Genomic DNA, 14,441 nt, shown 5'->3' on the forward strand with positions numbered 1-14,441 from the left:
TCTCTGGCTGGGATGGTGATCAGGTTTGATAAATAGAAAAGTTTTAGTTAGAGGGCTTCCAGGAGGTCTAGGAGAAAAAAGGGAAGGTTGTTTTTTTTGTAATGTCTAGAAATAGTTACACAATCACCATCAATGCTTGAATTGTCTGGTATAGTGGGGCATGTGATCAGGTTTGATTCAGAAAAGTTTGACTTTTTGAAGGGCTATTAGGAGAACTATGAGAATCAAAGTACTGAAGTACTGAACATCGGATGACCACAAGTTCTTGAGGATGGTCAAAAGCACTTGTCTCAGAAAAAAAACAACATATCTCTTTACCTGAAACTGAGGTTAATGTACAGAGATATATTTTTTTCTAGACAAGTGCGTGCGAGTATGATGAATAAATGACAGGAAATTCAACCCGTAATAACTATTATATTGTAGTGATACAAATCAGTATACACTGATTTGTTGTTATATATTATATTAAAATAACAGTTTCATATATATATGATTTGCATCCGTTTGTATATCATTCTATTCTACTGTTCTAACAATAGTGCAATGCAAGTGCATGGTGGACACTTTTCTGTAAAAATTCGATTTTTCTAAGATTGGATACGAGTAGGCATTCATATTTTCCCGCAAAAACAATTACAGAGTTACCGGTCCTGTCGCAAAACGTTCTTTGAGATATTCTTCCGCATGCTTTAACACAATTTTTCGGTACGTGTGCATTGATATTATCAATGATTTTTTACTTATATATATATATATCTAACTACAAAACATTTTCACATTATTAATTTATGTTGTAAACAAAAATATTTTTATCAGTATTCATTGAAGAGATGTATTTATATCAAATGACAAGGAATGTTATTTTGCACTCGTTTATGTGCGCATATTTATCATGTTTATAGATCGGTTACAAACCCAAAACTAATTTACATAATGGAAATCTAGGCGATAGCAATACATCGGAATGACCTCAAGGTCATCGCGATGTAAAAAAGGAACACAAGTTATTTTTATTCTACATGAACCATCCTAACTTTGATATTGTAAGGCTATTTTATCATGGCACTGACATTGATATTTTTTTATATTAATGCCTCAATTAAATATGAGTACAAAAAACTTTTTTTGTAATCCATTAATTTTGCTAACCAAGGATTTGTATTTGTATACAAATCATTGTGGTAACTTATATTTTCTTGCAATAAAATATTTTGGTAATATATATTTTGAAAACAAATGACTGCAGACCAAGACTTCTCCTCGGAGGAGAAACATTGTGGAAAACTGTTATGAAAGGTGTCAATTCTGATCAATTTACTCCTGAATTTGATCTTCGTTGACAGAATTTTGCAGTTAAAATGATATGATGAATTAAGTGTTTTGTGGTATTGAATTTGTCTGGTGAATGTGAAATGGTCAGGCAATGTTGTCATTAATTTAGCATGGCCATATGATAATACCAAGCTTATTTGTGTGGTCATCTCGTAATAACGCTGCTGACATCTTGATTTATTGACAGTAAATGTTTTATATGAATGCGAAGAAAAGTACAAACTTTTGTCAGTGACCAGGCTAAGGGGAAATAACTCATTTCAAACTTTGTACCTGACTATTAAAATCTGGGACCAAGTAAGAGCAGCATTGAGAGTGAAAAGATCAAGGTTTGGTATATATTGAAGAAGTCAATTTGTTCTGGTTTTTAACTGATACAACCATACACTAAAGTGAATCTTAAGAAATTCTTACATAAAATGTATAAAATACAATCCAGATGTGTCAGTGACAGGAGATAATGTCAATCTCTCAATGGTTGAAAAGCATGTACAGCATAAAAATGGTAAACTGAGGGCATAACCTGCTGGAAAAATTGATAGAAAAAAGAAAACCTTTAGCAGCAATAAATCATTTTTTCCTACAGCTGTACAGTAAATATGTTTTATTTCTGTATTTTCCCACCAAAAATATTATAAATAGCAAAATTCTGGACCAGGATAGAACAATTACATCTATGAATAATATGAGCAATAATGCTTAATGCATTCTTCATTAACTATTTATGATCTAGTCCTTTTGTCTTACATGTAACAAGAATGTGTCCATAGTACATGGATGCCCCACTCGCACTATCATTTTCTATGTTCAGCAGACCTTGAAATTGGGGTCAAAACTCTAATTTGGCATTAAAATTAGACAGATCATATCATAGGGAACATGTGTACTAAGTTTCAAGGTGATTGGACTTCACCTTTATCAAAAACTATCGTGACCAAAAACTTTAACCTGAAGGGGAACAGACGAACGAACGAACGAACAAACGAATGGACGCACAGACCGAAAAACATAATGCCCCTCTACTATCGTAGGTGGGGCGTTAAAATAAACTCAGGATAAGTTACTAACTGTACAAGTAGCTTTAGCCTACTTTATCAATGAAGGGGGGTTCATATGTGTACAATCAATTATGTGGTATCTTACCTTGAAAATAAGCTTTAGTCCTGAGAAAGCTGACAGCAAGTCTTAGAATAGACAGTTTATCTAATTTTGATATGACACTTTGTTCAAATGGTAACAAGCTAGCTAGATGATCAAGTTCAGAGTTAAGTCTCTCTCTATGCCGTTTACTTGGGTTACTTTTAGGAGGGTCCTTTGATGGTGCTTTTACACTGCAATAAACAAAACAAAAAAATTAACAATATTAAACAAATATTATTGAAATTTTCTGAGAACTGACAAAAAATAAAAGTTAAAATCAACTCAAAGACCCAGAAAAAGTGAACAGTTTTGTCAGCGGTGGTCCAAAAGATCAAGAGGTCTCCTGAATAATGTCTTTCATGGTCTAAATTAACTTAATTCTTTCAGTGATCATAGGTTTTGTTTGGCGTATTAAATTTTCTAAATTATACAGTAAATATTAAATAATGGTTAAGTTGAGACAACATGGAGAAAGAGAGCATTAAAATCAAATTAAGCATGTAATAAATGGTCCACATGTTCACACATTTTTACACAATATGACCATAAATGACTTCACATCTGAAGAGCTCTCCAAACTGAAGTACTCTGTAAATATTTGTTGTAATCATTACAAAAGAGAACTCTTGTAAAAGCTGACAAGTCACTTAACCAACTTGTTAAGATGTCAAACGCCATTCAAATGTAACTGTTTTTATCAAGTGCCATTCTCTCTTTAAATCAATTTAACATTTCTTCCTCATACTTAAAAATTCTTCCTATAGTTTTAACACTAACTTTTGTGTTGGAGGAGGACACATTTGATTACAAAGTAAAAAAAGCTTAACATTACAGTATTTACTTTGTCTTCCTTTGTTAATTTCTAAAAGTCTTCATTTAACATACTTAAATATCAATTATTTTAATTCTTATTATATTTATATTGTATAAAATTTAGTAGGTTAAAATTATTTTTAATTTTTTAAAGTTTTTCAATTATTGAAAGCAGAATTACGACTTTAAATGTAGTATTGGACCAAAAACATGGAAAATTGACAGATTTCTAAAAATGAGATGACTATTAATTCAATCGGAAATTAATCTGGCCATTTTAATAATGAGATGACCAACCACCAACACAGCAGGATGTATCATAAACCCTGCTAGTTTGATTGACAAGCACAATGCACATTTCACAATATTTGATAATCTCATTTTGAGGCAAATACACTCCTCAAAAATTCCATCATGCAACTTCATTATACGGACAATTACGCTTCAGTCACAACTGTTTGACTAGCATACAATGACGGAGGTCCGAGGGGATCGGCTATCATTATTCTAGGATAATAACAAATGTCTCACAACAAATTAACCCCTCATTATTTTGTTTCTCTCTCAATTGACTTGGATTTTGGGGCCACTTCAAAGCACTCTAGAGACCAGATCTTCATCACATCTGTTAACTAGATGTTTCAAATTAGAAAATCTTATAAATTTCTATGAATCTCAATGTATAGAAAGATGTTAAATATAGGATTGCTAAGTATGCCCCGGAGGAATATTACTCTTCATTTTTTGTCCTGGAAATTCATCTCATCTTCAAACCGTTAGCAAAATATTTGTTCAGTCTTGTAAATCATCTGCCAGAAGAATATCTACCAATGAGAAATTTTGGGTACTTTGTATACCTTTACAATGATGATTTGTGTAGATTTTTAAAGAAGTATTCTAATTTTCATAAGCCACAGGCATTCAGATTTTTTTTCTCAGGATGTCAGCTGGATTTTATCTTTTGACACCTCACATCTTAAGTTTGTTAAATCTTCCCTTTTTTTGGTTGGAAATAAAATTACAATAGTATTTTATATGATGGAATTTTGGCAGCAAGTTAAAACAAATTGTAGATGGAAATTAAGATCTACAGCAGTGCACATTTGTTTCAATGCAGAATTAATAGAGAATATAAATAGTTTTTATTGCTTCCAATTAAACATATTCTTATTTCTCTTTTTAAATAATGTTTGACTACAAAGAGTAATAAAAACCAGGACAAAAGAAAAGTAAAGTCAATACAACATCCAGTCTTTACCAAATCAAAATTTATCACACTCACAATTAAATTCAGGGAATTAAAAAAAAATTAGAATATTCTCCAATGAAATTGATTAATGCAGTATGTTCCCATTAAAGCAACAATAATTAGATTGTTAATTCTAGAATGCACAGAAAATAACATCCATAATGTTGTCTTATCATTTCTCCCTAGTGTAGAACTATAGTTCCCGCCACAAAACAACATCAAACTTCCAAACCATCAAAGTCTAATTTAAAATATCATTAATATCTTGTTAAATGAAAACCCAGAAGCTTGTAATTTCATCTGAGACCCGTCAAATTGCCCCGGGCCATGTAACTGTTGCCAAATGATCAAATATTGCTTTTTATCACCAATAGACAACAAGCCGATGTCAGCAGAGTAATTGAATTTTCAAGCATTAATGTCGAATTGGATGCCAATTTGGTAATATCATGCTCAAACAATCAGGGGTAAATCATGCATCGGAGTAACACCATACCGGTATTTCATTCTACATCAATCGCAGGACAGAAATACACAAATGTTTTGCCGAACATAAAAATATATTTCATTTTAGTTGATTTGATTACAAGACAGTAAAACGTTCGGAGCGAAAATAGATATAATACAATGTTGTTCATTTCTAATCAAATTAAGAGAAATAGATTAACCTTATCTGCATGGTATTTTATGTGTCAAGCAACACATTACCAGTGAACAGTCCTTACATGGCACGCACGACACGAAACTTTATACTAAATATTACAATCTGTGCAATATTTGTATCTTTAACAATGTCATAGGGTTTGATTAATATTTAATCAACGAAAACAATTGTCATTTTGACATTTTGGGCACTAAAGGCCAGAGGATTTCTGATCTAACATAGCATTGCACAATTCACAATACTTTGATAAGCTTTAAAAATATCCTTCTACAGATTGATCATTTATATGTTTTCATTTTTGTGCCTGTCCCAAGTCAGGAGCCTCTTACCTTTGTTAGTCTTGTATGTTTTTTAAAAATTTTGGTTCATTTATATGTTTCAGAGTTTAGTGTGACGTCCATTTTCACTGAAATAGTACACAATTTTGTTTAGGGGCCAGCTGAAGCCCGCCTCTGGGTGCCGAATTTTCTTGCTGTGTTAAAGACCTATTGGTGGCCTTGGGCTGTTTTCTGCTCTTTGGTCGGGTTCTTGTCTCTTTGACACATTCCCCGTTTCCATTCTCAATCTTATTTAAAAGGAAAATAAATGGAGAATGTGTCCATGGGACACAGATGATGCCCCTGCTTGCATATAACGTTATAAAGGGACATAACTCAAGAATGGTAAAAGTGACGCCACCCAAATTCGATCTTGATCTGAGTTTTGTGGTAATAAGCATTGTCTTTCATAACATTTGTTTGAGGCAAACTAAAGTTAGAGAACAGAAACCAATATCGGGACTTACGTACAAGGGTAACTCCTAATGCCCCCTCTGCTGTGTCAAGACAGTGAAAATAATTTAAAAAACAATCACATGAAATAGATGTATTTAAAAGAACCAGCATAGTTATTGCTGTTCATGCCTCATTCTAATCCTTGAATGACAATTTATCCAAAGTATGTTTCTCAGTCAGTAAATCTTTGTGTCATGGTCTAAAGTCAACACATCACAATTTCCCCTACAATTACTTGCTACGTTATTCAGTTACTATGAATGGAACAAAAAAGTGAAAATTCTGATTCTTCTATATAGTAAACTCTGAACAATACGAAACTTTGGTAAAACCAGTAATCAAATTGGTACATCACTCACAAGCCTTAAATGTATAGAGCAATAAACATTCAAACTTTGGAATAAATTCTCTTTTTACTACCAGAAACTGCACATTTAAATGTGATAAATGTTGACAGAGGTACTTCTTTCAGAGGGGAACAAACAGGGAAACATCCATGTCATTTCCAATTTCATCTTTATAAGCTTTATGCAGAAGGATTTTCTTGTCAGCCAAAATGTTGCATTTGTCTGTAAGTAAAAGGGATTTTAAAAAATAATTTATTTTGATTTATTTTAGAAACAATTAAAACTTAAAACTGATTTGAATCCCTCTTTAATGTACCCCTGAAAAAGTACAAATGAGCAACATTGAAATGATTTATGCAGATTGATAGTGAAAAGTAAAAGGTCCAATTATCTGTCAAGGAAATAACAGTTATAAAACTCACTGACATTTTTCTCTGCCTTTAAATTTACTGTTGAATTTGTTTTGAAACTGAAACGTTAAAATTATACAGTGTTTACCGGCTTATCTCAATCAAAAAATAAAAATAATGTCCCTGGTAGGGCTATGTTGAGGAATAGTATGAACTTTGATAACATGTGATTTTTCTTAGCAGTTCCCAAACTGACAAATTGTCTATCTGCAATAAGTACATAGCCACCTATTCTTTAAAACCCAATGAACTGTAAGTTTTCCAAAACTATAAGGAACATATACTTAATTGTTTCTGTGTTGAAATAGGAACTTCTTATCTGAAGAAACAAAAACCCTTCTTGGTAAACAAAACTCTATACAAGCTTTTACTGTGTAATGTGAAAGGATATGTAAGGTAAATGCTGTTGATACAGCAGCCGAACAACACAAAAAAAAACCCCAAAAAACCCCAGATATCTAAAGGTCAACACACAGTCTTCACCAATGGATCAATAGAGTGCTATATAATACAGAGTTTAACAATGGACCAATAGAGTGCTACACACTAATACTAATACAATAGTGCTAATACAGAGTTTAAAGAGTTTTGATTAATTCAGCAATCTTTACCGAACATCTAAAATTAATACAAAATAATTGAAAGAATGAAAAATTACATGTTTGTTCTATGTATCTTCATTTGACTTGTGTGGATTCAGTCATTTTATTTTTTTACAGTCACTTCAGAAATATACACGTGGCAAAACAGAGTAAAAATAAAAATCACAAATGCGTAACATCTTACTTCTGACATTTGTTAAAAGAAAAAGCCATCAAGTCAAATGTAAAACATCAAATAAACAAGATAGAAAATAACAAAATAATAAGAATAAAGATGCAGGTGTAAGCTGAAAGACTTCTTCCTAGCACTAGACAAGCACACATTTAATGTGGTGGTAACAGACTTCTTCCTAGCACTGGACAAGCACACATTTAATGTGGTGGTAACAGACTTCTTCCTAGCACTGGACAAGCACACATTTAATGTGGTGGTAACAGACTTCTTACTAGCTCTAGACAAGCACACATTTAATGTGGTGGTAACAGACTTCTTCCTAGCACTGGACAAGCACACATTTAATGTGGTGGTAACAGACTTCTTACTAGCACTAGACAAGCACACATTTAATGTGGTGGTAACAGACTTCTTCCTAGCACTAGACAAGCACACATTTAATGTGGTGGTAACAGACTTCTTCCTGGCACTAGACAAGCACACATTTAATGTGGTGGTAACAGACTTCTTCCTGGCACTAGACAAGCACACATTTAATGTGGTGGTAACAGACTTCTTCCTAGCACTAGACAAGCACACATTTAATGTGGTGGTAACAGACTTCTTCCTAGCACTAGACAAGCACACATTTATTGTGGTGGTAACAGACTTCTTCCTAGCACTAGACAAGCACACATTTAATGTGGTGGTAACAGACTTCTTCCTGGCACTAGACAAGCACACATTTAATGTGGTGGTAACAGACTTCTTCCTGGCACTAGACAAGCACACATTTAATGTGGTGGTAACAGACTTCTTCCTAGCTCTAGACAAGCACACATTTAATGTGGTGGTAACAGACTTCTTCCTAGCTCTAGACAAGCACACATTTAATGTGGTGGTAACAGACTTCTTCCTGGCACTAGACAAGCACACATTTAATGTGGTGGTAACAGACTTCTTCCTAGCTCTAGACAAGCACACATTTAATGTGGTGGTAACAGACTTCTTCCTAGCTCTAGACAAGCACACATTTAATGTGGTGGTAACAGACTTCTTCCTGGCACTAGACAAGCACACATTTAATGTGGTGGTAACAGACTTCTTCCTGGCACTAGACAAGCACACATTTAATGTGGTGGTAACAGACTTCTTCCTGGCACTAGACAAGCACACATTTAATGTGGTGGTAACAGACTTCTTCCTGGCTCTAGACAAGCACACATTTAATGTGGTGGTAACAGACTTCTTCCTGGCTCTAGACAAGCACACATTTAATGTGGTGGTAACAGACTTCTTCCTGGCACTAGACAAGCACACATTTAATGTGGTGGTAACAGACTTCTTCCTAGCTCTAGACAAGCACACATTTAATGTGGTGGTAACAGACTTCTTCCTAGCTCTAGACAAGCACACATTTAATGTGGTGGTAACAGACTTCTTCCTGGTACTAGACAAGCACACATCTAATGTGGTGGTAACAGACTTCTTCCTAGCTCTAGACAAGCACACATTTAATGTGGTGGTAACAGACTTCTTCCTAGCTCTAGACAAGCACACATTTAATGTGGTGGTAACAGACTTCTTCCTAGCACTAGACAAGCACACATTTAATGTGGTGGTAACAGACTTCTTCCTAGCTCTAGACAAGCACACATTTAATGTGGTGGTAACAGACTTCTTCCTGGCACTAGACAAGCACACATTTAATGTGGTGGTAACAGACTTCTTCCTGGCACTAGACAAGCACACATTTAATGTGGTGGTAACAGCTCAACAATCATCAAATGCCAGTGGCAAACCGTCAATAAAGGAAAACCATCTTTAGAGAAAATGCCAAGTTTGCAGTCTGCAAGGTTTAAAAAAAATTACATAAAATCTTTACAATATCCAATCAAATATATATGGTTCTTGTGTTAAATCCAAGGAATCATGAGGATACTTTGCAATGTTTAGTAAAAAATGTAGATATCCCGACAGATACTTTGCAATGTTTAGTAAAAATGTAGATACTCCTGACAGATATTTTGCAATGTTTAGTAAAAATGTAAATATCCCTGACAGATATATGTAAATAAAACATTTATACATTTATAGAAAACCTAATCATCCGATTCAATATTTATGTGGTTTATTTCTATACTGAAACTGTCTGGTAGAAAAGAAAGTTTAACTTGCTTCAGAACCAAAACTATTTAATGTAAATCTACCTGTTTTAATTAGATTTTCTGAACAAAAACTCAGTTGTGCTGAAGGCCTTGCATCATGTCAAATTGAACTGAACATTGCCTCTGAACAATAATGAAAACACAAACGGATAATTCAGTGTTTGTTACGGAGTTTCCACATTTTAAATACCGTATTTATATACTGGTATAATAAAAGATTACATGAAGCTTACGTCTTAAGTTAATTGTACCTTACATTTATATGAAATAGATAAAATCAGAACCCCGACAGAATAATATACGTATCTGTTCCTACAATCAACAATAGTTTAAGTGAATAAATTGTTTCTTCGTTAAAAAAACGTCTATCCACACAACATCTTGTGCAGTCTAGCTATTATCACACTTGTAATTGAATTAAATTAAGTAATTCTTCTTAATTATAACAAACCAAGCCAAACATTGCATGATAACTGCAGGAATCAATTGAATATTAAGAAACTATTATAAAACTCTCGACACGCCATGTTCAATTATATACTTTCCTTTTCTCTTTGACAAAATAATTGGTACAAACAGTCAACACCACTTTTTCCAATGTTTTATTTCAAATGCAGACCAGAATCTTTTAATTAAAACTACTAATAAAATGGAGAAATACAAATTCTGGTCCTATAAACTGACAAACACATAATAAATTATGTATTATCTCATTGAAATAAGTCAGAGATTGCTCCAACATCGGACGGCCTTCTATATGACTTGCTGAGGTCCAACATGCCATGCAAGTCATAAAAAAGTCTTCAGACGTCAGAGCAATTTACAAGGACTAATGTACATGAGTTAGCTGAATAGCTCAGCTACTTAATAACAAAACAAAGTTCACCAGAATCTCAGAACATAACATTCACAGAATGGATGCACTTTTAAACTGTAAAATTTTCAAATATGGATGTGCAGAAATATGTAATCAGTTCATACTTGTTATAACCAACTCAGGATCCCTGCATATAAAATGTCCATGTACACCGCAAACACAGTATCAAGTATTCAAAATATCAATTTTAACCATGTAAACATAGAATGATGGTGATCTGGTCAACACTGAAATTTCTTGAAAAAAAAAAAAAATGGCTTTCCGAAATGTTTCAAGCATACGCCTGTAAAATTCAATTCAAGATTGCCTATCAGGCTTAGTAATTATAAATAACTTTTTGCATGGCTTATTCACTGTTAAGAAATTATTTCTATATTTTGCTTGATTTTTCTATGAGCATAAGACTTCATAAATTATTTCTATTTCCAAAGAGTACCTGACATGAAGAATATACTTAATCTTCAAAATAAATTACAATTAATTCATTTTTCTTTTCATTTCAGGCATTGATAAGAAATTCAAATCAAAAAGAAAATCAACTGGAGTGAAAAAGTTGATGGAGAGCCAAATTGTTGAATGTCTGGACCACCAAAGATCAGGACATCGGAGAAAGTCTCTTTCGTTCCTCTACTACAATTCCTTTTGTTTACATTGAAATGTAACGTTATATAAAAATGAGTAACAATCTATCACATTATATTTTCTATATGATCGCCATTGTTTACATCCACATCAGTTTTCAACTTGCCCGTCTGACATCTGTCAACAGATTCTACCCTGGCATGTCAGGAGTACAAACGCACTTTGTTTTCTACTCCCTGAACGATTAAGTCATTCGTAAACTGTCAAAAAGAACTGTGAAATGTGAAACCATCTCAAAACACCTCCGAATAAAGACATCAAATTCTCTACCACTCAATTTCCCTGAGAAAAAATGTCATTTTCTGCCATTTAAAAAACTTGTACAAACATTTTACTTTATAATTAGACATATTTCATGCTTACATGGCTTAAAATGAACATTAATTATTTAGAAAATGTTAAAATAAAATGTAAACAAGTATGAAGCAGAAACATTGTCCATGTTTATGTGCTTGACCGTTGTCGAGGACCATCAAGGTGACCTCTAGATGACCTTTTTGTTTAACATGTGTTGTTTAGTTGCTGTCCCAATGGTGTTTACTCCTAATCTACTCTTATTCATACCCAAGTTAGGAGATTTGATATCGACTGAGATTATAGAACTCATTTCCTGTGTTTCATGGATACATTACATTAGCCAGCCTTGATAGAGAGTTATCTCCCCACTATAAAACTCATTATCTCAACACAAATCATATCTACAAATCTAGATCAAGATAGGCAGTATTAATAGATGGTGAAGATTTGAATTCGGATGTAGGTAAAGAAATCGTAAAACAAATCAGTACAAGCTTTATCAACATTGGTGCATATCTATGTTATAGTGGTATTACTCATAACTTCTATATTTAAACAAAATTCTCAGGTCTCAAATAATTTAAACAAATTATTGTGAGTGCCATACCATAATAATTAGTATGTTACACAAAGACTGACAGTTATTAGTAAATTCTTACTGTAATTTTAACAGGTTTTAAGTTCCAATTCTCAATGACGATACAAAGTATTGAACTTTAAAAGCCTTTTTAACAACACCTGCAATTTAAAAGTCAAGTTCTTATACTGTTTAAAACTTCTACGGCTATCTTCAAAAACATTTCCTTTACAGGTTAGATTTTAATGTTAGCCCTGAATAAAAGGATATGTGGTGATTGTACATCAAGGAGACTGCAACCCAATGACACACACAAAAGTCATCCTGCATGTAAAATCAGGAGACACCAAACAACAAGTTAATAATAAATGCATGTTTTTTTTACCCAGCATATATATAAAAATGATATGTAGCTGTTTCAAAGTATAATAATAAATGCTCTTAATCTAATTAAATATAAAATTTAGGAAGAATCTGCTGTCCATTATAACAAACAGTCTAGTTATTCTTCCAATTCCATACCCTAAACCTACAAAAAACAAAAAACTAACGCAGATAATCCTATAATAAATCAGAATGAGTTCAAAGCAGTTGAAATAGAGATGTGGAAGACACCAAAGGGATAATCTTATTCATAAGTTAAAGACAGACTGACAATGCCATGGTGAAAAATGAAAAACAACCAAAAGACAAACGACCCTCTACAAAACACAACATTTAAAACTAAAGACTGAGCAACTTGAACTCCACCAAAAAAAGAGGCAGAAATTATTCTTGATGCTCAAAACATATATATAGCAACACATATTTCAAGTAATGGACAAATAAACTTTCATTCATATAATCTTAAAATGATAATAATGTAATTCAGTATTGTACATTATATTCAACATTTGACATCAATATATCTTCCAGGTGACTGACCAAATCACAACATCAAATCTAAATTCTACAGCCCTAATTATATTGATTCAATTAAACTTAGGAAAAAATCAACAAACCGATAAACAAATTAAAGTGTTTAATTCTGACATTTTTGCCGAATGACACAGATCAATTTTACATTGGAGCAAGGTAACAAGATTTGTAACGATCCGTAGACCACCAACAATTAACCTTGCCAAGACATCTGACATCTGACTACCACAGGGTCAAACAGCTGACAGACACACCCTTTTTACTTAGATTTTAATTTTCATTATCTTAAAACAGGAAGTTTGATTAATTTAATTAATCTGAACTATTTGAATTTTGCAATTAACTCAAACTTGTGTTCAAAATGTTAAAGTCTGCTTTTATTATAGGTATAAAATTACAATATTTCCTGAAAGGCCATCCATGAACATATTTTGTAACCAATGTTCATTGACTGCCAGTACATCTATGAAGCATCAGTAATAGCTGTGACATTTTCTGGGTAGATTTTTCTTTCAGCTTTGAAGAAAATGAGTAAATAGCTTCTAATCCATGAAGGATAATCTATAGCTTTATACAATAGTCTCAAAGGCCAATCCATTAGGCAAAATCACAACTTTAGAAACACTGGTGTGTTAGATATTCACTTTGGAAGAGGTCAAACTTTCAATGCAATAATAATAATCCTTACTCCAAATCTATATCTATGCACTTACTTAACAGTCTAAAAATTACAATAAACTAAATTTATATAAAAAAAAGATCAGTCCATCATTTTATATTTAATACTAAAGGTAAACAGATGATTTGTAAATATGATTCTAATCTATACAGTCTGAGTCTAAACAACAGATACAATAGTCCTAAAGATTTGCCGATCCAAATCGTCCTTGATCTGAGAACAACTGTCTGTTACATCTGTACACATAGATAACATCTCTATTTTCTGTTTTCCGACTCGGCTCTATTGTACATAACTAAAATGGTGACATAATTTTTTAAATGTACCTCAGGAATCCCTATTGAAACTAGCATCGATTATTAATACATGGGGGCTGTATATCATGTTGTTTATTTGTGATTCATATTATTGCATAAAAAAAACAAAACTGTCAAAATCAGATGCCAATATATCCATGAATGTACACAGATGCCAATATATGTACGAATTCTGTTTACCTACCCACCTTAACATGTGGTATAAGAAAAAAAAATACAGTCAAACCTGCATAAAAGTCACTTTTTTTTTCTTACGGATGTAGTAATATATATGCATTTTGAACCTTAATTCAAAAGTCACCTCATATATAAGGGCAGTTATCTCTAGTCCCAAGTGAGACCTTTATACAAAGCTTTAACTGTACTGTATAAATAATTGTCAATCAATGCCTCTACATCTTTTTCAGTCAGTCAATTCCACAAAATTATTTGAATGTTGTTTTAATAGATTTTATTTCATAATAATTACCACTTTTTGA

At 32.7% G+C, this 14,441-nt stretch overlaps 1 protein-coding gene and 1 long non-coding RNA gene across 2 annotated transcripts in view; one reads left to right on the plus strand and one right to left on the minus strand.

The window, feature by feature from the left end:
- LOC127725203 (uncharacterized) overlaps positions 1-11,219 on the plus strand; it is a 74,346-nt gene extending 63,127 nt beyond the window's left edge. Inside the window, exon 3 of the long non-coding RNA XR_007992840.1 lies at positions 11,036-11,219. This is a non-coding gene — a long non-coding RNA (uncharacterized LOC127725203). The remainder of the gene's footprint in view (positions 1-11,035) is intronic.
- LOC127725186 (endothelial PAS domain-containing protein 1-like) overlaps positions 1-14,441 on the minus strand; it is a 70,603-nt gene that overhangs the window by 42,956 nt on the left and 13,206 nt on the right. Inside the window, exon 2 of the mRNA XM_052232031.1 lies at positions 2,479-2,666. Within this exon, the coding sequence (XP_052087991.1) occupies positions 2,479-2,666 (188 nt within the window). The remainder of the gene's footprint in view (positions 1-2,478; positions 2,667-14,441) is intronic.

Source organism: Mytilus californianus, unplaced genomic scaffold (genome assembly GCF_021869535.1).
Source record: "Mytilus californianus isolate M0D057914Y unplaced genomic scaffold, xbMytCali1.0.p SCAF_15, whole genome shotgun sequence".
NCBI lineage: Eukaryota > Metazoa > Mollusca > Bivalvia > Mytilida > Mytilidae > Mytilus > Mytilus californianus.